Raw genomic sequence first — 26042 nt, 5'->3', positions numbered from 1 at the left:
CACCGCAAGATGAGGGGTTCCAAAACCAAGCTCCCACTCTAGCTATCTAGCATGGAGAGATCTAGAGAAATGTGGTCAAAGCTCTCAGGTTTTCATGAAATGCGATCCAATCCTTTATCAGCATTGCGTAAAGAGGCCTTCATTTAAGCCAAAAAGGAGGAAAGCTTTGTTTATTGTTTAAGTGGTTCGTCTGACTTTGCACTCAATGGGCTTACATCACCAGAGGGGACCCATATGGGAGAGCACGAGAGCAGGAGTGGGACAATGTGTGGTGCAAGGAGATCATGAGCGTCATCTCCCATGGAGGAATCTAGTTGAAAAGCTCGCAAGCATTGACACTGGCAACAGCTCTCTCTCTTCCTCATGCTCATCTCTCTATCTCTCACTTTCTGAGGGATAGAATAACAACATAAGAAGACCATGTGAGGCTGTCCTCCTGCTGCAATTGTAATGGGTTGCTTTGTTATCGCCTGGAGCCTGGGAGAGATTGTTCCCAGAACTGCATGTACTTTCTACTGTTCTTTTAGACAAATTGAGATTGTTGATAGCATTGTTGTCTGTACCCTTAACCAGTTGTGAGATAGTGGGGATGTTTAAGAGAAAAAAAATGGCTGGAGCGAATTGGTCGCTGGTATTGGGCAATTGGTTAAAGGTGGCTTTGCGTGTGGGATAATGAAATTGCAGGCATTGTTAGTGATGTAATTTGCTTGGTGTGAAAGCTTTGAGCTATTTCGGTTGGGCCTGATGCCTGGGGTTCACTAGTTGATACCATCTGACGAATGATTTTTTCTAGGTTTATAGATGTTATCTTTAGATGCATTATTTATCTTTGAACCAGTTATGGTTCAGAGTAATAATGTACGCCAATAAAGAAAGGACGCAAATAAATCCGGGATTGCTAAATTAGAGAAGCTCATTCATTTATATAAGCTATAAGCGCCAAGAACACTCCTTCTTACAAACCATGTTGGAGCCAAATTTTCTTTGATGATTAAAGAGAGGCCAAAAGGAGCCACCCAGCTTTCATTACTAGAGATAAAAAAGAATTTGCATCTTGGAAGAGAGAACAAGATCAATTAGAGAGATAAAGGGATGGATAATAATAACCTTTCATCAAACAATAGGAAGAAAGTAAGAAAAATTCTTGATTTTGTTCCAATCTTCCGTCAACTGGTAGCTTTTTGTGATTGCATAGAATAGACCACATACCGCAATTTGAAAACCAGCATAAGCAATAGAAGTGATGGAGGAGTGCTTGTTAAGAAAAATCCTAGTATTTCTCTCTTTCCAAACAGTCCAGATCATCGCCACAAATAACATGAGAATGATAAACTGAAAGGAGGTTCGAGGGTAAAGAATTTTGAGAGAGCAGCATATCCTTTTCCAAATGGTAGAGAAAAAAGGGCAAAAAGAGAACAAATGATCCATTGATTCCCGTGTTTGATGACATAAAACACAACCTCTTATACTTCTATCAGTCTTTTTTCAAGTATATCTCTGGTGTTTAATTTTTTCTTCCAAAAAGGCCAGAGGTTCAAGTTAAACCTATTGGATCAAGTCAAAGACGCACCTGACCTGTCGCAGTGTGAACAGGCTGTGTTCAAGATTTTCCGTAAGCCAACTTGATCCATGAGCCGTTAGCTGCTAGGAAGCATCAAGAATCGAGATCTTATGGCATTAAAGTAATTGAAAATTGAGACCCCAGCCTTGCAAGTCTCCTAACCCAAACCTAACGAGTCTAATTAACCCCCCTCAACCCAAACTCAGCAAGACTTCAAATGCTTTGAAAAAAAAATAATAATAAATGCAGGTTTTGGTTGGGCCAAGGCGATCTCGATTTAGAAAAATAGTGTCTGAGAAAGTGTATGTGCACCAAAATTTAAATTCCTACATGTATTCCCGAAGTGCTTCAAGTTACAAAGCACGATTACATTGATTTTATTTTTTTACCTTTGCACATAGATTAATATCGTAATCAACTTGGGTTGGACCGCTTTAATACCTGCTGTGGAGATCACTGTTGCATCACATCTCTATATGGAAATCAGTGTTGCAGAGAACAGACAACATCCACTAGAAAATCTGCACTAAATTGTAGAGGAGTTTCTTGTCGAAGCTTCGGTTGGCAATTTATGACCCGATGTGTTAATCCAACCTCCAAACGACATAGTTATTTTAAGCAGACTGGGGTTTGACATAAATAATTTTGGGTCATAAACAAATAAAACCAGTTAGATTTGTTTATTAAATGGATTAGATTCAGACTTGACCTTTGATCTATTTAAACCTATTTAAAACATGTTTAACCTATTTAAAACCTACTTCATCTGTTTTTGACCCGTTTACCTTGCTCCACTTAACTTGTTCAATTTGTTTAAATCCATTTAATCCATTAAAAATCTGTTTAATTCGTTAAACCTAACTTAACCTGTTTAATAAATGGGTTATATGGGTCGGATCGAGTTATCTATTTAATAAATAGGTCGGATTTCGATTGATGGATTTTTGCCAAGACTCATATCGGATCTAATCCGTATATGATCCAATCCGATCTGATTGCCGCCCCTAGTCCGAGCTGTTTGCACCCAAATCTTTGCTAGCACGGCACCTCATAATGCAGTACCGTTCCCAATACAAGGAATTGAAAGGATGGTCCTAACTCAAGTTAGGAAGCAAATGGTTTGAGCTGGGTTGAGTCTAACCTCACTCATCCTCAGCCCAGATTAGAGTCAAGTCTCTGATTTCGAGCCATGCATGCGGCCTAGTTCTGTGAACTGGGATGGTTTTGTGTTGTGGCCGGGCGTGATATTTATAGGCTAGACGCCATACAATTTGTTATGGCCAATCTGGGCCAGCTACAACTTTGTTGATTGGTTTCTGAGCCTTGTGTTCCGGTTAACATTGGCTTAGGCAAGTCTGCAGTGATTTAGATTTCCTCTTTTATTCCTCAAAGTTACATTGGAAAATTTCTCCATTGGCGGTGTGCGTGATTGGTTTCATGTACAGGTGCACATTACTCCTAAACTTCCCTAAGAGTTCGAAGTCAAGGTTATGCTCAACCTTGCTTGACTTGGGGGACCGATTTGGGTCACTTAAGTTCTCCATGAAACTAATTACTCAAGTCTATCTGTCATTTTATCATTTTAACAAGCCTGATAAAAGATAATCAATGATCAGGTGCAAGATATTTGTATACCATCTTTCTATGACTCCATGGCTGAAGGAGAAATGATCTGTCTAAGAAACATTATTGTTACAATAAGACGGTGTAGCATTTCCAATATTTAACGCTGAACAATCTGTCTCAAGACAATGAAAATTGAAGAAGTGATGTTTGAACTTTAGGTGGATTCTGAGAGTGCATAAAACTACTCTCTCTCTAGCTTAATTTACATAGATGCTAGTTTATTTGAAATACTTCTGCTAGATCCTTGAGCATAGCCTAGTGGTACACTCTCTCATCCCTAAAGTAAGAGGCTAACCATTCAAAATTTGTGGTGGTATCTCTCAAAAATTTTGGCTGTGCTCGAGGAAGCAATGGACTAGAACCGTCTATGTTGGTAGTCTTGGTTTGTAGGGTAGCCCTAAAATTTGAATGGTGTTAATGTTCGAGGATTTAGATCCATTATCATTGTGCAATACTTGGAAAAGGGATGATACCATCGGAGGAAGTGCTTGATAGTAAATACTATTTAGATTTTAAAAAATTGTTAAATCAAAATTTAGGCTTCACTGAAATCACCAACCCTAGTGGCTGGTACCATCTTCTAATGGGTTACCCAATACCTAGAGTCTTAAAGATCAAAAGGAGTACTGCTAATCTGCTATCAAGGAGTTTAAAAAAGTGAGTATAAGATTCATTGTTTGGAATGGGTATATGCCGGCCACTTGCAATCAATGTTGTTTGCATAGAAGCATCTTCCATTTCTCTTTCCAAGTTATAGACAACATCGAAAAGGTTCGATATGGGCCATTGAGCAACTTGATGTTAGTGATGATTGGTGCAATTTGATATCTAGTCTACAACTGCATCTACGAATAATTTTATATTGCTTGTCTGTATAGAGAAAAAAATTAGGCTACAAATTGCATGGACAATTTTAGATATAAGTGTAGGATGGTTTAAGATGGAGAGGACATATGGATGTAGAAAATTTGCTGAGTGCTGATGTTATTAGACCATTTCTACGTCCTAAAAAATTCCTCCTTACCACCACCAATACCCCCAAAAAACATAAGCAAGTTCTTGTTGTAAGTCACTGATAGTATTATAAATTCCTAAAAATATATATTTTAATTGTAATAAAATAATTATTGCTTTGAACAAACAATAAATAAAATATGTTATATACATCAAAAAATACTTCATGTGATTCTCCCTAAATCTCGATGTAAAATTTTATATATATATATATATATATATATATATATATATATATATATATATGGGGATTGATAACCTATTCTCTGTTATGGTAGGTTATCAATCTATCCATTTTTTATTGGACAAAAAATACCCTTATTTTTTGTAACTCTTAAGGATGCTTTATGTCTTTTTATAATCTCACCTTAACTCACCCTCTCAACCCCCAATTAATGCTCTCTCCCTCTCTCTCTCTCTCTCCAATGTGTGTGTATTTATGTATGTACATACATATGTATGCATGTATGTATGTATGTCTATATATGTATGTATGTATGTATATGTGTGTATGTATGTATGTATGTGTGTATGTGTATGTATGTACGTATGTATGTGTATGTATGTGTATGTATGTATGTGTATGTATGTATGTGTATGTATGTATATATGTATGTATATTTATATGTATATGTATGAGAGAGAGAGAGGGAGAGCATTAATTGGAGGGGTTAAGAGGGTGAGTAAATGTGAGATTGTAAAAAGACATAAAGTATCCTTAAAAGTTATAAAAAGTAAGGGTACTTTTTGTCTAATGAAAAATAGGTAGATTGATAACCTACCATAACAGAGAGTAGGTTATCAACCCCCTATATATATATATATATATATATATATATATATATATATATATATATGCGCATGCGCGCATACGAGCATGCGTTTGTGTAAGACACTAGATTTATAAGAAAGAGCGGGAGCCCTTGTTTACCAAGGTCCAAGATGGAGATTAACTTAAATTTCAATTGGCCCAAATTGACTAGGGCTCTGGTCAATTTCACTTTCTAGACTAGATACTGTGATCCAGCAAGATCGCCCCCTTCTTTGCGATTTATAGGAAAAATAGAAGAAAGCTCTAGTTTACCAAGATAAAAGATGGAGATTAATCATTAATGTAACCCAAAATGGCTAGGGCTAGTCAATTTCAGTTTCTAGACCACATACTGTGATCCACCAAGATCGCCCCCGTCTTTGCCGCAGCCCTGCCCCAGAGGGAAAACCATGGCCCAAGCGGCGGCATTGGCGGCCGCGCCTCTAAGGAACTCCCCTCGCCCCTGGCTCTCTTCCCTCCTCTTCTTCACCCGAAAACCCTCCCCTCTCTCCTTCTCCTCCTCCACCTCCTCCGGCTCCCGCGGCCCCCGCGGCCTGAGGCCCCTCGGCGCTCCTGTGCCCGAGGACGATGACACCGATTCCGACGCCCCCCCGACCGCCAAGAAGAGCCGGAACGAGCTCAAGAGGGAGGCCCGCCGCGCCGTCCAATGGGGGATGGAGCTCTCCACCTTCTCCCCCCCTCAGATCAAACGCGTCCTCAGGTATCTTCTCTGGACTTCTTGGTTTCCCGAACGCTAATCACCAGTGATAGTATTCTGGCAGATTGTTTTATTTCCTGACTGTTGCTGTTGTTCGGATTGCAGGGTTGCTTCCCTCGACCGCGAGGTCTTCGACGCACTCATGCTCGTAAAGGTACTGCTTTATTGCATTGTTTTCTTTTTCTTTTTCCATTTGTTTTGGGGTTGGATTGACGAGGGTTGGTTTTCTGTGTTTATCGCTTCTTAACCTGGGAATGAATTTATTTTTCGTTGGCAGAGATTGGGCCCGGACGTCCGAGAAGGGAAAAGGAGACAGTTTAACTACATTGGTATGCTTAGTTCACTTGAATATCCATGTATTTGATGAAAGGCATTTGACTGTTATGGTGTCTTTGAAGTAATTACCCTGTCATAATTTTGCCAAATTGACGACAAATTTATAATATAGGGGCTATTGGTATTCTTGTAAATGTCAATAATGGACCTGGAAATTATATCTTCCCACGTACATCAGCCAAAATGTTGACGCTTGAGATTGATTTTGGAGTCCCCTGATAAAGGACCAAAGCTCTTTTGAAAGAATTGTTTAGGATGTACATTGCATGGTTCCAAGCAAATTGTGTTCCAGCCAACAATACTCAACCAAGTTGATGCATGAATAATACATAATCTTCACAGCTATATATGAGTGTTAACATTTTCCTTCATGCAAAAGCTTTCACACTTCCAAACCCGATATGCCCCGATACATAAAATAACTCAAGAAACTATACCTACAACTTAAAGAAGGATCCCCACCCTGATAATAAATAACCAATGCATCCTGCTGTCCCAATGCTCCATCTCAACAAATGCACTATCTGCATTTTATTGGAATTTAATTTTACTTCCATGCTAGTATGTTGAGAGTTTCACTCCTTAGTAAACTAGCGTGCCCTATACCTATGCGAGAGTCTGGTTATGTTGAAGGTTAGTGGAGATCATGCCTCCATGGGAACCTATGGCCCCTTTTCCTCGTGGAACTGATGTTATTTCCAGTTCTTTCCAGCTGGGTCCTAAAGAAAATCATAGACTAGGCACATCCTTGGCAGCCTGCCTTGTTCTTTTTTGGAAGTATGGATGACTTTTATTGATTATTTGAATAAAATTCACCCCCCCCCCCAAAAAAAAAAAAAACTTGCGTCATTTAATAGATGCATTCTCACTCTTAGCTGCTTCACTTCTTTTATTTTTTTCCCTTGGAGCAAGAAGTAAACCAATCTGGGTGTACTTAGCAATGGAAGTTGCTAAGTGGGGACCATATCAAGATGACAGATTCTAAAACCCTACATTCCAAAGATCCAAATGGGTATATGCATAGTAATCTACTTGCCCTGATGAATATAATAGGATATTTTGCCATCAATTCTCGCAAATTCATCTATCTGTTGTCAACTAAATTGATCAACTAGGCTCCCCTGAGCTGGCAATTGATCCAACCAAAACTCAGTAAAAGACTTGTCACCAATTTGGTAAGGGACAAGAGGGTAGTGGATCTCAATTTTGGTATGCTTCTGCAAGTAACATAATGGAAATCCTAGGTTTAATATTCCCAAATTGCTAGTTAGAGTATATGTTACTTTCACTTAGCCTACCAAAGAGAGGTTATTCTAGAAAGAAAATTTCAAATTAATTTCATTTATGCAGCATTCTTCCAATCCACTAGCTTTCTCAGTCCAAGACCACCTTCAAAGATCTATTAATAAATTTCCAGCTAACAATATGGAAGTTATCCCTTCAGAGAAATTTCTGCATCTTCCTCATAATGGTTTAAAATTCTTCTAGGAATGGTACAGGCAACAGACATATAATCTTGGAAGAATGAGCTAATGGATTCGAGCAAGCTATATCTCCCAGCAAAGAGAGTAATTTAAATTTCCATGAATCCTATTACTTTTTACCCTGTCTGAGAGAGCCACAAAAAGAATAACTTAGCTTCTTCATAAGAGGGAGGCTCAATACTTGAGGGAAATCAACCTTAGAGATTCAAAATAAACTACAAATGCCAGATTTATTGGAGGAACATTGCTGAAATATATCCTGCTTTTCTCTTTGCTCAATAAAGAGACCATTAAAGAAAGATAATGTAGTGACAAGATCGTCTAAGTAAGATAGGAGATGTCAGCTTTGCAGAAAATTACCAAAGTATGCTCAAAAAATAAGGTGAGTTACAAGGATATTATTACCAAACTTGTAAGCTAAATTTGGCATTTGGAAATGACCAGAGCAGGATGGCAAGAAAGATACACCGTGACAGTAATGAAAAGATGAGGTGAGAGGATCATCTTGCCTTACACTTAGTGAGACCATAGGGAGCTATTGAAAGGAATAGGGAATGAAGGAGCATCTGCATATTCCTTAATCCTACTTATCCAAATCTCATTGAATCCCAGATTTTTAAAATCTTGAATGAAGAACTTCCTATTTATGCTGGAAGATGCCTTCCAAAAAATCAACTTTAATGCAACATTTTTGGCCCCTTTATTTTTCAGAAAACCATCAGTCGTCTGTTGGAAGGAGGATATGTTTGACAAATAACCTTTCCTTGATAAAAGCATGCCAATTCAAAGATATTAGATCTTGCATGATAACTTGAAGTCTGTCTGCAAGAACTTAGTAATAAACTTGTACAGATTATTGTAGGAAGAAATAGGTCTTAAATCTGCAAGAGAACAAGCGATCATCAGAATGAAGGCGACAAAAATCTGAATTACCTCATTAAACAATTTTTTAGAAGTGAAGAAACAAGAAACAGCAGTGCAGATATCATCTTTAATCAAATGCCAGTTTTTTTGGAGGAAACTGTCAGTGAAACAATCAGGCCTTGGCGATCGATAAGGGTTGGATTTCATAACAGCTTGCTCTAGTTCATGGAAGGTACAGGCCAACTCATCTATCTTGCCATATTACGAGAAATTAATCTTGTAAAGAAAAACTTTGAGATGAATAATCGTCACCTTTTGATCCAAAAGGACTACTATAGAATTGCATTGCATCTTTTTTAACATTGATAGCCTCAGATCTAGTTCCAGTAACAAGTAAAATGTTATCAGAGGACCTTCTCGACTGAATAGTTTTGTAGAAAACATTTGAATTCCTGTCACCCAATGTGAGCCACTGGATTCCATCTGCCATAAGTCACTCCACCATATCAAGAATTGATTCTTTATTCAAATTTCTTTTCTTCCATTTAGTGTCTGGGGTTTTCAATCCAATCTTTCAGATCCTGTCAACCGTTCACTTTTCTTTTCTTAGTGCTTGATTGTGTGGATCATTTACTGGATAGTCTAATTCAAAGATCATACAATATGTGCATGTCTGTGTGTTGACACAGGTTTTTGTTTTTTTTTTGCTGTTTTATAAATTACTTTGTTTTGATGGATTTTTTACAATTTATGTTAGGAAGACTGTTGCGGAAAGCACAACCTGATTTGATGGATGCTCTAATTCAGGCTTCTAAAGATGGTGACAATAGTAGGCTGCTTGCTTTCTCTGGTCAGGAAACATGGTCTATTGAAGATGATGAAGAGGAAGAAGAAATCACATATGAGGAGGAGGTAAACAATACTACATTTGCCCTGAGTGTAGATTTTGCCCTCTTCAGTTGCCATGATATCTTGTAACATATTATTAATTCACAATCATTTCGCTGCTGATGCCACGCTCATTATGGGAATTTCTTCTAGGAGAGTGAGAACTATATAGAAATAGCAGCCAGATGGTTTGATGGCCTTGTTTACAAAGATCCATCAATTACGAATGAAGTGTACTCAGTTGAAAATGTCGAATTTGATCGTCAGGTATTATTGTTTTTCTAAATTTTGACTTTAAAATATATGACTTAAGCATGACAGAAAAGTCTAACACTGACATCATGAAGTTTTTCTATGATGACCAATGCCTCAAAAGAAAAAAAAATAGCATGCTATTCGAACCAGAAATGCATATTTCATATTATTTCTTGCTTAACATTTTTGCTGAGGCATGATTTATGTAAGATTGGGATGCATTTTTGCCACTTCATGTGATATGCGTACTTGTTCATATGTCTTTAAGCTGATTTCACTTGTTTGTAATTCCAAAGTTTTTGCTGAGGCTTGATTTTTTAAGTTTTAGATGCATATTCGTTACTTCATGTGAAATCACTTGTTTGTGTGCCCAAATGTATACTTGTTTGTAATTGGGAAAAATTGTTTCATTTTTTAAAATTACTCGTTAACATCTCATTAGAATCTAAGAGCTCCTACAATTGACTTATTCATCCTCAGCAAATACTTGCACAAGATTACTCAAGCTTTCTTGCATCTATAAGCATGAGCAGTCATAAGAATCTATACATAAGGAGAAAAAAACAAGACTCATTTCATCAAGGTTATATGTATTGATTGTGAAGTTTGAAGATGGCAATTTTAGCCTCATTACATGCCTTTGTCATAGTGGCAATAATTTTCAAGGCAGCTCTTTGTTTGCTGTCAAAGAGAAAACTTGGATTCACAAAAGATTTTCCTATTAGATGTGATGATTTGTTGGTTTTCCTATGCTCTTGGCTATTATTTGGCACCCCATTTTCGGATCAGGTTATAACTTCAAATTTTTTACTTGCTATTGGAGGCATCGTCAGCATTACCATGCCTGGAGAAAAAAAAAGAAAGGAAGGTGGTCCAATGACTGAACAGCTGATTTCAGCAAAAAAAAAAAAAGACTGAACAGCTGAAGGGCAAACTAAGCTGTCCTCAGGGTTCTCCATAATAATTATGCCCCATTCCTTTAGCCAATTTAGCTCATAATTTAAATTTATCCTCCTCTAATAAAAATTTAAAGACACAGAACACACACACACACTCAGAGAGAGATAGATGGATAGATAGATAGATAGATAGATAGATAGATAGATAGATAGAGAGAGAGAGAGAGAGAGAGAGAGAGATTTCGATGGAACTTTGACCTAAAACCTGCTGTTTTTTATTTGAGATTGTCCAAAAAAACTTCTCTCTCAAAACTGTGACAGATCATCTAAATCGTGATAAAATATAGAGTTGGAAGAAAAATTGAAAACTGAAGTTAAGAAGTACAAGAAAAGGCTAGAATCACCTCTAGAGTTGATTGGAACTAATACTAATCAGGAGAACTTCTCCATGACAATACCTTGACCTTAATTCACATGCCTAATTCCATCTATATGGATTTTTTGGATCAAAGTTTGTCCATCAAAGTGTAGACTATTTTATGATGGGCTCAAAATCTAACATCAGTTCTCTCTTTGTTGCTGTCTAGCTACTGACTTGGGTGATTTTGGCCAAGAATGGGGCCCTCTGTAATAATTAGAAAGCCAACTGGTGGAAGGATATTTTGCTGGTCATGTGATTTAAGATCATGCTTTCTGAAAAGCAGTCTGCCCTCCATGGTTTCATTGAACTTGAATAGTGTCTGCATGGAGGAGGAAAATGTGGGTAGGAAGCTCACATTTAGGGCAAGTTGCTTTACTGGTTAGATAGTTAGGCTCATGTAGCTAAAAGGAAAACTTTCATTAAAAACCAAATTCAATGTTTCACTATATCATTATTCAAATTCCATACTTGTGTTATTTATGATATGAATATTAATTGCTCTAAATAATCCAAACTATCAAATCAAAAACCATTAAACAGGATTAAAATGGCTGTAATTAAATAGCGGTACCTGGAATGCACTATAATAATACAAGAGTCATGTGTTATAGGGAAAACATTGATGTCTTCCTACAACCTCTTTCTAGTTTTATTGATCCCTTGCTACTAATGATCTTCGTTACCTAGACACTCACGTCTAGATCTTAGGATCATGTTCGATACATATTTAAATTGCACATGCATAAGACAGTCATAACTTAATAAATTTTTTGGTTGCAGTTTTTAGATATTGGTGGAGAGTTGGACATTTCCAACAAGGAGTTTGATCTGCTAAGAAAATGTTAAAAGTGAGCTTTTGTTCTTTAAACAGATTGGTTATGAGTTAGTTTTCAAAATAACTTTGAAATTGTTATGTTCTGAAAATCTTTAAGCTAATTGGAAAGATTGAAAGAGAAACTATATATATATATATATGGCCTGTATCTTGCCCTATTTCCCCTACAAAATATGCTTTCTTGAATGTTTGCTTGTCATCATGGCTTGTTCAAGCACTCACTTTCAAATAGTAAGTTATCCGCTTTATTGATGATGTGGTTCACCTGCATATCACTCATTATTATCATGCCACTATATTCTGTTGAGCCACTAACCCCAAAGACTATCTTTCATTTGCACATAAAGGCTTAGACATGAACCCCTCAATAAGTTTATCTTCATACTCTTGATAGAAAATTATGTAAAATAGCGGGCAAGTTATCATCATTGACTCCAACAGTACCTAGAGTAAGTTTCATTATGGTAATATCAATCAAATTACCCGCAAAAGCCTCACAACTAATATGATTGTATTTTAATAAAATAAATTAGGCTCAACAATTTTGAAAAATGGATCCTGAATGCATGGATTGTTAAAATTTCATGATTTCTTATCTCTATGAATCAAAGAAATTTGTGCTTCTTTAGCCTCCTTCAAGCAAGGAGAAGATGAAGTGATAGCAGGTACAAACAAGGAGCAACAAAGTTTGATGCAAATCATATTATATTAATATGGATGACAACACAAATGTATAAGATACACATGTTTGTGCTCACTGTGGTGGTGGAAAATGACACTTAATGATATGAGAATGTACAGACAAGCACGTTATAGACTAAGATACAATATATGCACATTAACTTCGTTTAAGGTAGATTATGCATCAGCAATTTATTGAGCAGGACCAGTAATTGCTGAATAATGTGGAACTTCGGTAAAGTTCCAAATCTGCATCTTGGAGCAGTGTTTGACATTTCGGTTAAAACCGAAATGAAATCTCTCCTTGTTTGCTGGTTTTCAGCTTAAACTGACCAAAAGCAGCCGAAACCCTTTCTTTCATTTGACACTTCAAACCCTGATCCCTTGTTTTTCACAATAAATATAATCCTTGACAGGTAAAATAGTCCTTATTATGGTACTTTACAAAGATTATTATAAATAATTAAGAAAGAAATTTTACATAATTAAATGTAACATTCCATAACTACATGGATTGGTGGTGTGCTATCTTGTTATTATCCCTATCCCTGTCAATTTTCTCACCTACATGATGATGATGGCCACCATTATTTATGTGACCCACCTTGCAATGGTACGTTGTATTTAATAGGTAATTCTAATTTATTTTATTTTATACAATTACGTACTTATTTGGTTTGTTTTGGCTTGATTGAGTGATATTAGTATTGGTATATTACTCAAAGGATCGGACAAAGCTATCAATCTTCAATTTATTTTAAACTCAGGCCAAAATGATCTGAATTTTATGATTTCAGATAACCTAAAACATAATCAAATGATATGAGTTATCATGTCTTGAGTTTTTATTTGTTTTCTTATTTTCTATTTTTGGATTTTTCTTGACTTTTTTTGACTGAAATTCATAATGAACTATCAAATTGCTGAATGTGCCGAAACCAAAACTCTATCGGAGGGGTCAAAACCAAAACCAATACCAAGTTTTAAACTCATAGAGACCTCTGGTATGAGTTTGCAGATTAGATCCTTGATATGCTCAAGATGCGACCATGTTATTATTCGATAATTGAGTTTCCATGAGCTTTTTCATAAAGGGGCTTCTAAGTGAAGCATCAACAACATCATTAGGACTCGATCTACTATATTTGCTGGTTTTCAGCTTAAACTGGCCAAAAGCAGCCGAAACCCTTTCTTTCATTTGACACTTCAAACCCTGATCCCTTGTTTTTCACAATAAATATAATCCTTGACAGGTAAAATAGTCCTTATTATGGTACTTTACAAAGATTATTATAAATAATTCAGAAAGAAATTTTACATAATTAAATGTAACATTCCATAACTACATGGATTGGTGGTGTGCTATCTTGTTATAATCCCTATCCCTGTCAATTTTCTCACCTACATGATGATAATGGCCACCATTATTTATGTGACCCACCTTGCAATGGTACGTTGTATTTAATCGGTAATTCTAATTTATTCTGTTTTATACAATTACGTACTTATTTGGTTTGTTTTTGCTTGATTGAGTGATATTACTTATTAGTATTGGTATATTACTCAAAGGATCAGACAAAGCTATCAATCTTCAATTTATTTTAAACTCAGGCCAAAATGATCTGAATTTTATGATTTCAGATAACCTAAAACATAATCAAATGATATGAGATATCATGTCTTGAATTTTTATTTTTTTTCTTATTTTTTATTTTTGGATTTCTCTTAACTTTTTTGACTGAAATTCATAATGAACTATCAAATTGCCGAATGTGCCGAAACCAAAACTCTATCGGAGGGGTCAAAACCAAAACCAATACCAAGTTTTAAACTCATAGAGACCTCTGGTATGAGTTTGCAGATTAGATCCTTGATATGCTCAAGATGCGACCATGTTATTATTCGATAATTGAGTTTCCATGAGCTTTTTCATAAAGGGGCTTCTAAGTGAAGCATCAACAACATCATTAGGACTCGATCTACTATATTTGCTGGTTTTCAGCTTAAACTGACCAAAAGCAGCCAAAACCCTTTCTTTCATTTGACACTTCAAACCCTGATCCCTTGTTTTTCACAATAAATATAATCCTTGACAGGTAAAATAATCCTTATTATGGTACTTTACAAAGATTATTATAAATAATTCAGAAAGAATTTTTACATAATTAAATGTAACATTCCATAACTACATGGATTGGTGGTGTGCTATCTTGTTATTATCCCTATCCCTGTCAATTTTCTCACCTACATGATGATGATGGCCACCATTATTTATGTGACCCACCTTGCAATGGTACGTTGTATTTAATCGGTAATTCTAATTTATTCTATTTTATGCAATTACGTACTTATTTGGTTTGTTTTGGCTTGATTGAGTGATATTAGTATTGGTATATTACTCAAAGGATCAGACAAAGCTATCAATCTTCAATTTATTTTAAACTCAGGCCAAAATGATCTGAATTTTATGATTTCAGATAACCTAAAACATAATCAAATGATATGAGATATCATGTCTTGAGTTTTTATTTTTTTTCTTATTTTCTATTTTTAGATTTTTCTTGACCTTTTTTGACTGAAATTCATAACGAACTATCAAATTGCTGAATGTGCCGAAACCAAAACTCTATTGGAGGGGTCAAAACCAAAACCAATACCAAGTTTTAAACTCAGAGAGACCTCTGGTATGAGTTTGCAGATTAGATCCTTGATATGCTCAAGATGCGACCATGTTATTATTCGGTCATTGAGTTTCCATGAGCTTTTTCATAAAGGGGCTTCTAAGTGAAGCATCAACAACATCATTAGGACTCAAGCAATGAAAGCTGCATGAATGTGCTGGTTTTTGAGGAAGGGACCATCGCATTTCCCCAGCTTTCTATGTTGATAGCTAGAAAAGCATGCTGCAAATCTTTGACTGAAATTCCTTTCGTCATTGCTTCTTCATGAGATATATATGTATAGCTGGTCTGACAATCAATGTAACACGTTTCAAATTTTTGGAGACTTGTTCATCAATGTGAAATGTGATGGTGGGCATGGACTTATTGACTTGACAATGCTATTGCCAGGAACTGCGGAAGCTTGTTCGTAGAGTACACTCAATCGAAGGCCCCCAGGTTGACGAAAATGGGGCAGAATATGATGCTATGCTGACTGAAGCAAAGAAGCCTCTCATTCGCTTCTTACGTTCTTTAGCAAAGAAATCATTGGCTGAACAAAGTGAGTAGTTTTAACATTTATTTCTAGTATTAAATATTATATTCAAAAAGATTATCATATTGAACAAGCAAAGCATCTTAGAACCCATCACAATATTGCGCACTTGCTCAAGCTGTGTTAGCCATGTCATCGTCCTGTTTATTTTCTTATCGACATCAATTATTGAAGTATCCTTGAGAACTCTGATTGGGTGACTATTTAGTCAGATTGTCTAGCTCTCACTATGATGTCCCTATGCAGATGGAAATCTGTCTTAAAATTTTCAAAAGCAGATTCTGATGAAGACAAGACAGCCGTGGCTCCTTTCATCTGCAACCTGTCATTGGCATTATAGATGCGAACTTCCCCCGACCACTCAGAGCCGGACCTTATCTTGTTTCCATTGTGAAATGTTGAGATCTGGAGCTGTGGCTGATTATAACCACTTTGGCCATGCCTGTGGTTGGCTTGGAATCAATTCCCACTTGACCGAAAGTATGTGATTCCTGATAAGCTAGCTCTAGGGACAACTCATGTCTTGCTTTGAAGAATGATTGGATACACCTTTTTTTCGATGATTAATCATTCATTTCCATGATTTCGTGTGAAGCAAAATAACTCCGCCTTTCCTGCCATTCACATTGGCAAGCTTTTAAATCCATGGTTCGCCGAATGATCGATCATGGGTGGTCGGTCGTTGGAGCTGAGATCAAATTCAAGATTCTTGCTTTGGGCCTAACTATATTCTTCACATTGTGCATTATCACTTAAATCTAGTCAATGGCTTTGTGACCGCGTTAGTTCCGAATCTATATATTTTCTTTTGTGAATGATGCTTTATTTTTCTTTTTGATAAAAAAACTTGTGTAGCTGTATGCCTTCTTTCTAGCTCGAATTGTAATCTATGCGCAACTGGAGTGTCAATTTTCCGAAAAGAAGCATAAAAATGCTGTTCGCTGGTCAGAACAGAACAATGTATAAAGCTTAAAAATCTAGTCCTCAAGTCGTCTGGATCAGCTCGTGATCATGCGAAAGGAATCCAAAATGCCTGATTGTGGGCTTCAATTACAAGCTATATTTGGAGCTTTCGGTTCGGTACTCCTTTACGTGAAGCTTTATCTTCCCTTTATAGAACGAAGGAAAAAGAATGGAAAAAACAAGGCATCTCAATTCGGTGAATGTCTTGTGTGGGAAAATCTTCTAGTATTTTTAAGCATCGTGGACCAGTCCTCCTTAGGACCCGTTCAACAACACATCACCATGGCCATCAAGGAGTGCATGTATATTGGCCCATAAGAGCCTGCCATGTGGATGTAGAACGTTGGAATTTGGTTTGTCAAGATTGGTGATAACGTTTCCATTTCCCAAACAGTATAATTGACTTTTTCTCCATTTCTCACATTTTAAATACCCAAGGTGGATGGGATGCTTTCTTTCCGGTGTGAAAATTTTAGACACAATTTTAGATACCCATGATTTAGACACCCTTTGTCCGGAACCTGAAACTTTATGAGGCGACTGCAAAAATTGGGTGCCTAGCCCAACTTACCATCAATTAAAGAGATGGAAACCTGGAGGTTATACTATTATACTTTGACTCCTTGAGATGTAAAAGGTGGTTAGCCTTGTAGTTAAGGCTGCAAATAGGTCGGGTTGAACCGTGACCTGACCCGATCCATTTTGGAGGATCTATTGGGCCGGGTCGGGTTCTAAAAATAAATCCGTTCCATTTTCTGGGTCGGGTTTGGGTTTACTGAATTTCGATCCGACCTATTTGAAATCTGGATAATTTTGGATTTTTAATTGTACGACTCGATCCGACCCAGATTTGTAAAATTATTTGGGCCCGCGGGCTGCAGTCCGAGGAGGTGCAAACACAAGTTCTAAATCCATAGATGAGTTAGCTCGAACCAGTTCCAATTTTTTTGGTCGGATTCGAGTTATACATGGATCCGACTCGATCCGAATGACCCGTTAGGTCAAAAATTGTAGCAGTGACCCGAACAAGGAACCGAATTGGGTCAGGGTAACTCATAATCCGACTCGACTCATTTGCACCCCTACTTGCAGCTTACATCTTAAATTAAGTCATCTTGAGCGAACTACATTAATTAATAATGAATCAATATGCATGCTTGCATACATACATACATATGTGCGTGCGCGCGCATACGTGCTTGTGCGTGTTCGACGCTACCATGCATGTCAAGAGTAATTGAAATAAGATTGTTCATTTTCAATATATTATGTATTTTAAATAATTATTTAGTATATATTTAGTTATAATTATATTAATTTGATGTGCATTGCGCTTCCAAAATAGCAAAATAGCAACTGAGATGAAGTCACGCTCTAATTAGTTGGCTAAATGTCTGTTTATCCGCAAGCTGTTAACAGACGTTACAGCGGCCTTTAAGCCTAACTTGGTTGCTGAATTCCCAGCTGAGGAAAAGGACTACCCTGCCTTTATCCTAGATTGTGTGGATGGGCCAATTAGTTGATGTTTGGAGATCCTATGAACCTAGGGTGTACTTGGTTTGCAATCGAAATCGAAATTGAAATTAGAATAACTATATCCTCCGATGCATTTGATTTATAATCAGAACTGGAATTGAAGCTAGAATAGGATTTGAAGTAGAGATTGAATTTTGGAAGATAGAGGTATTTCTATTCTTCTGCAGAATCTGAAACTCTTTTCTAACTAAAGAGCTAAAATAGAAATCACTCATTTTCATTGTCACTTTATAGTTCAAGTTTCTTTAACCAAATATACAAATTAAGTACCAAACTCGGGCATGTTCTGGCTTTTCCTACCTTGTCCTCACGAAAGAAGGTAAAAGTGGTTCTAGGTTCAAGGGACACCTGCGGACTTAGGCCTAGCTGTTATGATTTGATGCATGATGTGCGTCTCTCTCTCTCCCTCTCTTTTTATTGGCTCAATGACGCAAGACAAAAGGAACCTCTTGGTTACCATTTTATACCAGACATAAGAAATGATGTTGCGAATTCCAAATTATGTTTGACTTCTAAATCGATGACGTGGAATTGCAGCTGTGACTTTACAAAGATTTTTCTGCGGGCAAAAGATCACATAATTCTTCATTCAAAGCTTGATGGAATTTAATGTTGCTGCGTCAGACTTCTTTCCCTCTCGTAGTGGACCGTAAAGAAATCCCAGATACACCAAACTTGATCGGGCTCGTTTGGTTCGTAGAAAAATAAGAAGAAAAAATATGGTCAACGAAAAAGTAATGAGATGCCTTTTGATTGGAGTTTTCAAAAAAAAAATAAAAAAATTATATTTCTATAAAAATATGATTTTCACATTTCATGAAAAAGTCTTTTCTATGAAAAATATGGAAAAGTTACTTTTCCATGAGCCGGAAATCACTCCATTTTTATTTTTTCCAAAAATAGCCTTCAGCATTAAAGAAGCATTAAAGACCTAATTTTTATTAAGGGTATAATAAGAATTACACTTAACTTTTTTTGAAAAATAGATGGTCAACCAAACATAAGTACTCTGCAAATCTGTCACTTTCTTATGGTCAACCAAACATAAGTACTCTGCAAATCTGTCACTTTCTTATGGTCAACCAAACATGCCAAAAGTACTTTTCTAGACATTTTTTTTTAGAAATCTCCTTCTCAGAAATCATATTTTTTGATTGAAAAAAAAAAAAAAAAAAAAAAAAAAAAAAAAAAAAAAAAAAAAAAAAAAAGCTTCTCACGAACCAAACCAGCCCGACAAGGTACATAAGCATAGTTTCCGTGAAATGCATCTTCGTGTAGTGCAAACTACATAGCCTCATTACCATGTTGGATCTACTCGATTCAATATTAAAGATTACATGACATCTAAATAAAAAATGCTAAAAATAATCCGATCGTGTACCTCACCAACCCCGGACTACTATATCAGGCCTAACTGACGCAATCTCATAACTACTACATCATGTCCCATACCAACTTTAACTACCATATTGAATTGGTGATATGGCAAGTGATCTATGGCAGTAATCTATTTACACAGACTATACCTGTAACTCAATGTGCTTAGTCATCCTTCGCCCGCGTGCATGTGTCATGCGTAATGCCTAGCACCATTCATCCAACTCCACGACGATAATGTGCTTAGTCATCTTTCTTCCGCCTTTTTGATAGAAAAACTGGGATGAGCGTATTTAATTGTAAAACAGCAAACCAAACCATATCAAATCATAACAGCGAGGAGGAAAAATTTTTGCCTACGTTGTATGCACCACATCACCGTGCATGCCACCAATTGAATCCACTCGTTTTTTGAACCCAATTCATCAAGCATGTACCTTGATATATCATTATAGAAACGAGCGATTATGGTTTATAGCATGTGCTGCCGATGAGAACTAATTGACTCTAGGTACTGCGGCGAGAAGCGCAATGACGCTGAAGAGCTCAGTGGTCAACTGCTCTAGTCGGAATTCGAGGAGGTAAGTGGCGCTCGGTTGCTGCAATCGAGGTCCTCGTCGGATGGCAGCCCTCCAACTTGAAATAGCACAAAGCAAAAAAGCCCTTTAGCCGGAACGTATCCGGCGGAAATCCTATGATGCCTAAGTCGCTGGACAATCAAAGAATAGAAGGAGGTTGTATTTCGGTCTGCTAGAGTGTTCTTCCTCTTACTTACATCTTTTGCCCTCATTTTTTTTTTTTGGATATTTAGTTATCTACCACTAAAAAATTAGGGTATATGGGTCGATAAAAAGTGACTGGCTCGAGTATGACCTGGACATCGGGTAATATTTTATGCACGGATTGAGTCTTTTGGTGAGCTGTATCCCATACGAAGGCGCATCAGCATGAAATGCTATAAGGCGCATGCAGTGCACGAGATAATTTCTCCAGCCATCAGAGAATCCGTGGCCAACCTGTATATGACGCGAAAGCAACCGCCGGTCTTGACTTTTTGTCAGCGGCCCGATCACACGAGCCGAAGAGTCAAGCTCGTTGAAATCTTTTGGGTAAAAAGTCCACGTAGGATGGTGAAGATTAAATGCCCTGGCCGGCCTTTCCACGTCAAATCTTGGAATTAGAGGCAAACAGCTGCGCGGCTTAACTAAAAAGTCTAAAATCCACACAGAATCGATGCCAATTAACTACTTTGGAAAGGAGGAAAAAAAAGCAGCGAGAAATTAATGGGCTCACCAAACGCACGTCCGGGTCGTGCCATTGGCTCGGGGTCGCGTCACTCCCGATCCGGACTTTAATGCGTTCCGTGTCAATGCGTCGGCGACTTCTCTGCAGGGCCGCAGCGCTTGGATTCGTCCGCCGCGGGGTTGGTAGACCGGTGAGGCTGCGGTTGAGACTTACCAAACCCCGGTATAGTTTGACGTTCGTAATATTTATATAATTTCTATTTATATACACCATATGTATTTATATGCTTAATCTGTAAAAAAAATATATAAAATATATAAATAAACCTATTGTATTCTACCAGTTTAAGATTTTGGAATAAATGATAATTTTAACATAGTATCAGAAGTTTTGAGTTCGAATCCTAGTGGGATCACTCTCTAACCCCATTATTATTTTTTCTTGATATAGTTATTACTAGGTTTGCATTGATAATGTTTTTTGTTTGTGAGGTTGAAAATTCAAAATTAAAGATATGTTGAATTAAATGTCTATTCTCAAAACAATAGTAGTATCCTATTTATATTTGTTCATATTTAAATTCACATCCATTTCAATTTCTTTGCTTGGGCACGGTAATTATTTGTCAGAGATTCAGGTGCAGAATTAAACGTGGGTGCCAAGCAGCTATCCCAATCGCAGCATGGGATAATATAAGCTTTAGTCCATGCAAAGAAAATTAAGTCGAATCCTCTTTTCCATGCGTGTTCTTCTTCTCTGACTAATTAATCAAATTTGGTACAGAATCGGTTTGACTAGTTGCAAATCCTATAGCTGACATTAACCAAAGAAAGATCCACCTGCAAATAATATGAATGGAAACGATCCATGCCATCTAATCTAAATTTCAGGAGTTCATTCAAGGCTCCTATGTCAGACTTGGTCTTCGATTCCACGGCGGCGTTCCTTTGTCCAGGTTAATTAATTTCAGATCCATACATATCGATTCATAGATACCGTATACATCTATGTTTTTGTTTCCTAAAACAATTGAAGTCACGAAACGAAACAAAACAAGACAAGGACACCCATGGTACGAAAATTTGCAAGAAAGTTTGGACCCGCCGAGCGAGAGCGAAAGAACGGTTTGAAGTTTGAAATTTGAACTTTGTCACCATGCATTGGGCCATACATGATCGTCCAACTCTCAAGAGAACTTATCCCAAGAAGAAAATTAAAATAAAAAAAACCACCACAGATGACAAGGCTTTTTAATGCAAATATACTCTAACTATTAGCTCCTTGGTATTCTCTACTATTTGGATAATCCTGTGTAATCCAACACTAAAAATATTAGGCCATGAGGAAAAAGAAACGAAGTGACATACTGCTAAATTTCAAGAAATGTGGGACAAAGATGATGCCATACATGAAGATACTCTGACTTGAGTCCTACATCAGCAGTATTATAGGTTTTTGGCATCAATTGGATGCGATCCTCTGAGTCAAGATCCTCTTCAGTCTAGGATTGAACTGGAGAGGTCATGCCCTAGTTTGTGTGCTGTAGATCAGCCATGATTACATGATTAAGGCTTGTGGTTCATGTTCTACACAGCGGAGGAGTCCTATCCGATCATAATTCTGGCCACACATGGATGGTTTGTTATTTTTTTTTATTTTTTTTTGATGGCTGCTCATATTAGCCTCGCGTGAGCACAACCATCAGAGTCCAGAAAGATAATACACTCTAGAGGTGAGGGAACATATACATAACATCTCTAGAGAATCTTCCCAGAGTGGTAAGCATTAAAGGGGGCGAGATGATTTGTTATTCAAAATGAAGCTTCAGGACCTCGACCCTGAATCCAAGAGGATCTGAGCTCATCATCATTACTTTGTATAACTACCACTAAGATATGATCACCCTCAACAATTCTTTAAGACATTAATTTCTCTCTTAATAGTTGCTTTAGGTAACGTTCCAATAATGCCGGATCGCTGCCAACGGATGGAAAACTTCCCTTGAAACCATTTTTTTTTGGTCATAACGAAACCATGAGCACTATTTGCCCTTTCAGTTTGAACTGAGTCTATTTAGAACAAAATATCAATATTTGATTATTATAAAATAATACACAATAAGGAAAAATGTATCCCTGCATGCATATTGCTCGAGTAAGATCATCAAATAAAGTCAACACTTATTTTCTTGCACATAATTTTGAATAAAAAATATATTTTTAATTAAGTAGTTAGTAAAAGCATAGAACAATTCTCAAAATTATTACCATATAACAACCATCATAGCCGGACAAGTGCTGGATACTGGTTGTTATTTGAGAACCAGTTACAATGGTCGTGCCATTGCCAATTTTAAACATAGATTTTTTAATATGAATACCCTCCAAAATATCAAATTTTATATATATACTTTTTCAAAATTGATATTATATGTGTACCCTCGTAAAACACTTGTTTGGCTATTCTACCTTTTTCTTATGCTTATTTTTGCATATGTACCAACGCCATCTAACGTCGTTAAAAAATTAATGGTTTCAATTTAAAATAGCTAAAATATTCTTAATGAATAGATGCGCAACAAAAAAAGCTATCACGATGGAAAACAAAATAAATATAGTTTTTATTTTAATTAAAATAAATATAATTTTTATTAATGCTGTTAGAAGAACCGTTATATTAGAAGTATTTGTGCAAAAACAATATTTTATAAAAGTACAAAAATAAATATAAATTTTAAAAGAGTATTTATACAAATTTACATTTTTATAAAAATATTTATACAAAAATCTCTTTAAGCATTGGCCTTTGTCGTACGAGGCACAGGGAATGCAGTAACTTTCTTAGCCAATCATTTGACTTCAATTGTTCTCAGTGTCCTAGCTGCCTCTTGTGATCACCCTTGACCTTTGTCAAGGAATTCTTTTTGTCCTGATCCAAATACCGCCGAATCGTTTGAATCATTGATGCCCCATTCTCCCTCCATTCTAAGGGCCGCCATTGAGCACCAATGGAGTGTAACATTTCTTATAATTTTAAATTTGACTCCAAAGGCTGCAAAGCATTTCTTAAGGTCAAAAGTCTGAGTATGAGCTAAACTTAGACATCCAATCCAGCTAAAAAGTTACACTTATCCATAATGCCACATAAGGTTTGTCTCCCACTGTTATTTGGAGTCTTGCATCTGTTTACCTCATCAGTGCTGCATGACGGGGAAGACGGCCACCAACTCGGGGCCCTTTTCATTCCAACACTACTCTTTTGATTCGCAGAAAGAAGAAAAAAAATATATAGTTAATAAAAAATGTAAAAAAAGCTTATGTGATGCTATACATATAGCCGAGTGAATTTCGAAGCTTGCTCTTCCAAAGGAGCTTTCTAGCTACTGACCTCGTGGAGGACCCTTCCGGTCAAGCACATCCATCAACGGAGGTCGAATTCTAGCAGCGAATGAGAATAGAGGATGTAGGATCGAAAGAGGAATTCGTTTAAGCAAGAGCATAGAATTTTTAAAGAAGAAAAATAAACAATAGTTTTTTCTAAAAATAAAATTTTTATATTTAATAAAAAAATCATAAAGAACACAAAAAAGTTTAATTACCGTCATTCAGCAATTGGAATATTTTTTTTTCCGAAGGTTCCCTCAAACTTTGAGATAGAATGAAGTAAGATTTTTTTCTTTATTTAGAATATAATAAGTATTTTATATAAATTTTTCAAAAAAGTTAGTGCTTAACAAAATATAAGTTGTTTTGAAATGTGGCAATTTTTGCAGACACCGACTTTTCAAAAAAAATATTCTAATAAAAAAATTCTTTTTATAAACTAAATAAGTTCTCTGTGAAATGGGTTATGTCGATGTGGTTGTACATAACGTTAGACACCATCTACTCCTCCTTAATATATTAATCTAACGAGATGCCATGGAATGAGAGAGTAGTAATCAAGTAATATATTGATATTAATTTTCTCGAAATAAAAAAGAAGCAGAAGATCGGAAACCGTAGTCATTTATTGGAAAACAAAACCCACACGAGACCCAAAAGAATTAGTTGGGGTAGTTCTACAAAGATTGGAGAGTTCAGTCAATTGGTAGCGCCTGTCTTCTTATAAATTGTACTCTTTCAAAAGGGAAGGATTTAAACAGCTGAAATTTGGGCAAAAGTTGCCTCTGTTTGCCAACAAGAATATCAAGTTATTTTCCCCTATGAATGCTACTTATCCAGCCCTTGCAATATAAATTTAGTGAATATGGCTCTAGCCCTTGCAATATAAATTTAGTGACTATGGCATGAACTTGAACATGGCAAGTTCAGCATATTGAGAGAGCCAAAAAATTCCAACCATCGTAAATTAAAAAAATGTAAAAGAACCACTATAAGAGTTAAATACCAGTTGTTTGTTGAAGCTTTCATATGCATCTGTCTGGTTAGCTAAGGGAGCTAGCTCTTCCAAAGGAAAGATAAGTTTTTTTTATTTTTTTAATCAAATAAAAAGTGACGGCATCGAAAGATGGGCTATAGTCCACATAAGGGCAAATTATAACTTATACGACGTGCACCATATAGCCATGCATTATATCAATGATCTGGTCTGATTTTCATAGGCTCCATTCATCCTGTGCTTATTTTGGTAATCAGTCTATGAAAAGAAAATATTATAATTTATATGGTGCATGATTATATTGATGCACGTGGTGTAGAATATAATCTTTTCTGTAGGAGACAATAGGTTATGTTCGGTTTTTAACTTAAAAGTGAAAGAAAAGTCCGCAATTTTAGGCCTCGTTAAACAGGAGGCAAGGAGAAAGCCTACACTCATAGTCAAAGTCTGTTCAACGTTGACAAATCCGGGGGTTGCCAAACGTGTGTAAATCCAAAACGGCTGCGGCATGTAATTCCGGACCGGCGGCTCTCCTCCGGCGGCTATTTGACGCTCGGGATCTCTTCATATCGACATCAAAAAAATTTACAAAACGAGCAGTTATGCATAAAATAAGATAATAAAACATTAAAATATTATGCCCCCAGAGACCTGCAGCCGTCCTGCGGCCCCACTTTGACCACGTCCCAGAGGTTTGTCCGTGAAGCCGCTAAACCAACGGCCAATACGTTCGCATTTCAAAACCCTCCGTTTCCCCACAAAAGTTTAAAAAACTTTATCCCATTATTGTGATGCTTCCGCTTTGATGTATCCAAGAGCCGTTTTTACTTGGACTCAACCCTCCCTCGGCTCTTCAAGCCTTGAATCCTCACGTGTCCCCTCCCTGCTCTCTGTTGTTGCGGTCCAAAAACAGAGGCGAAACAGAGAGATGC

General features: G+C 36.7%; 1 protein-coding gene across 6 annotated transcripts; it reads left to right on the top strand.

Moving 5' to 3' along the window:
- Window positions 1-5339: 5339 nt before the first annotated feature.
- LOC103706153 (kinesin-like protein) lies at window positions 5340-16313 on the top strand. 6 transcript variants are annotated; one of them, XM_088719060.2, is made up of 7 exons: window positions 5343-5733; window positions 5836-5884; window positions 6008-6059; window positions 9172-9326; window positions 9456-9569; window positions 15465-15615; window positions 15822-16313. In XM_088719060.2, the coding sequence occupies exons 1-7, from the start codon at window positions 5423-5425 to the stop codon at window positions 15947-15949; spliced, it is 960 nt and encodes a 319-aa protein (XP_088575186.2). In that variant the 5' UTR covers window positions 5343-5422; the 3' UTR covers window positions 15950-16313. The 6 variants fall into 6 exon arrangements, with proteins under 6 accessions (XP_088575189.2, XP_088575186.2, XP_088575188.2 ...); XM_088719062.2 differs by having other exon boundaries at window positions 15818-16313; XM_088719065.2 differs by lacking the exon at window positions 15822-16313 and adding an exon at window positions 11658-11725 and having other exon boundaries at window positions 5344-5733; window positions 15465-15602.
- The last annotated feature ends 9729 nt before the right edge of the window (window positions 16314-26042 follow it).

The sequence above is a fragment of the Phoenix dactylifera genome, chromosome 3 (assembly GCF_051530095.1).
Source record: "Phoenix dactylifera cultivar Ajwa chromosome 3, Ajwa_hap1_PhDact_Kaust_v1.1, whole genome shotgun sequence".
Taxonomy (NCBI): Eukaryota; Viridiplantae; Streptophyta; class Magnoliopsida; order Arecales; family Arecaceae; genus Phoenix; species Phoenix dactylifera.
Note: the sequence above shows the minus strand (reverse complement) of the source record. Positions and strands in the feature narration are given on the sequence as shown.

Bases quoted from the DNA above. Each gene is read 5' to 3' on its own strand.
- LOC103706153 (XM_088719060.2), top strand. From the start codon at position 5,423: ATGGCCCAAGCGGCGGCATTGGCGGCCGCGCCTCTAAGGAACTCCCCT. The intron at 6,060-9,171 runs GTATGCTTAGTT...AATTTATGTTAG, and splicing joins GAGACAGTTTAACTACATTG to GAAGACTGTTGCGGAAAGCA. The intron at 9,327-9,455 runs GTAAACAATACT...AATTTCTTCTAG, and splicing joins AAATCACATATGAGGAGGAG to GAGAGTGAGAACTATATAGA.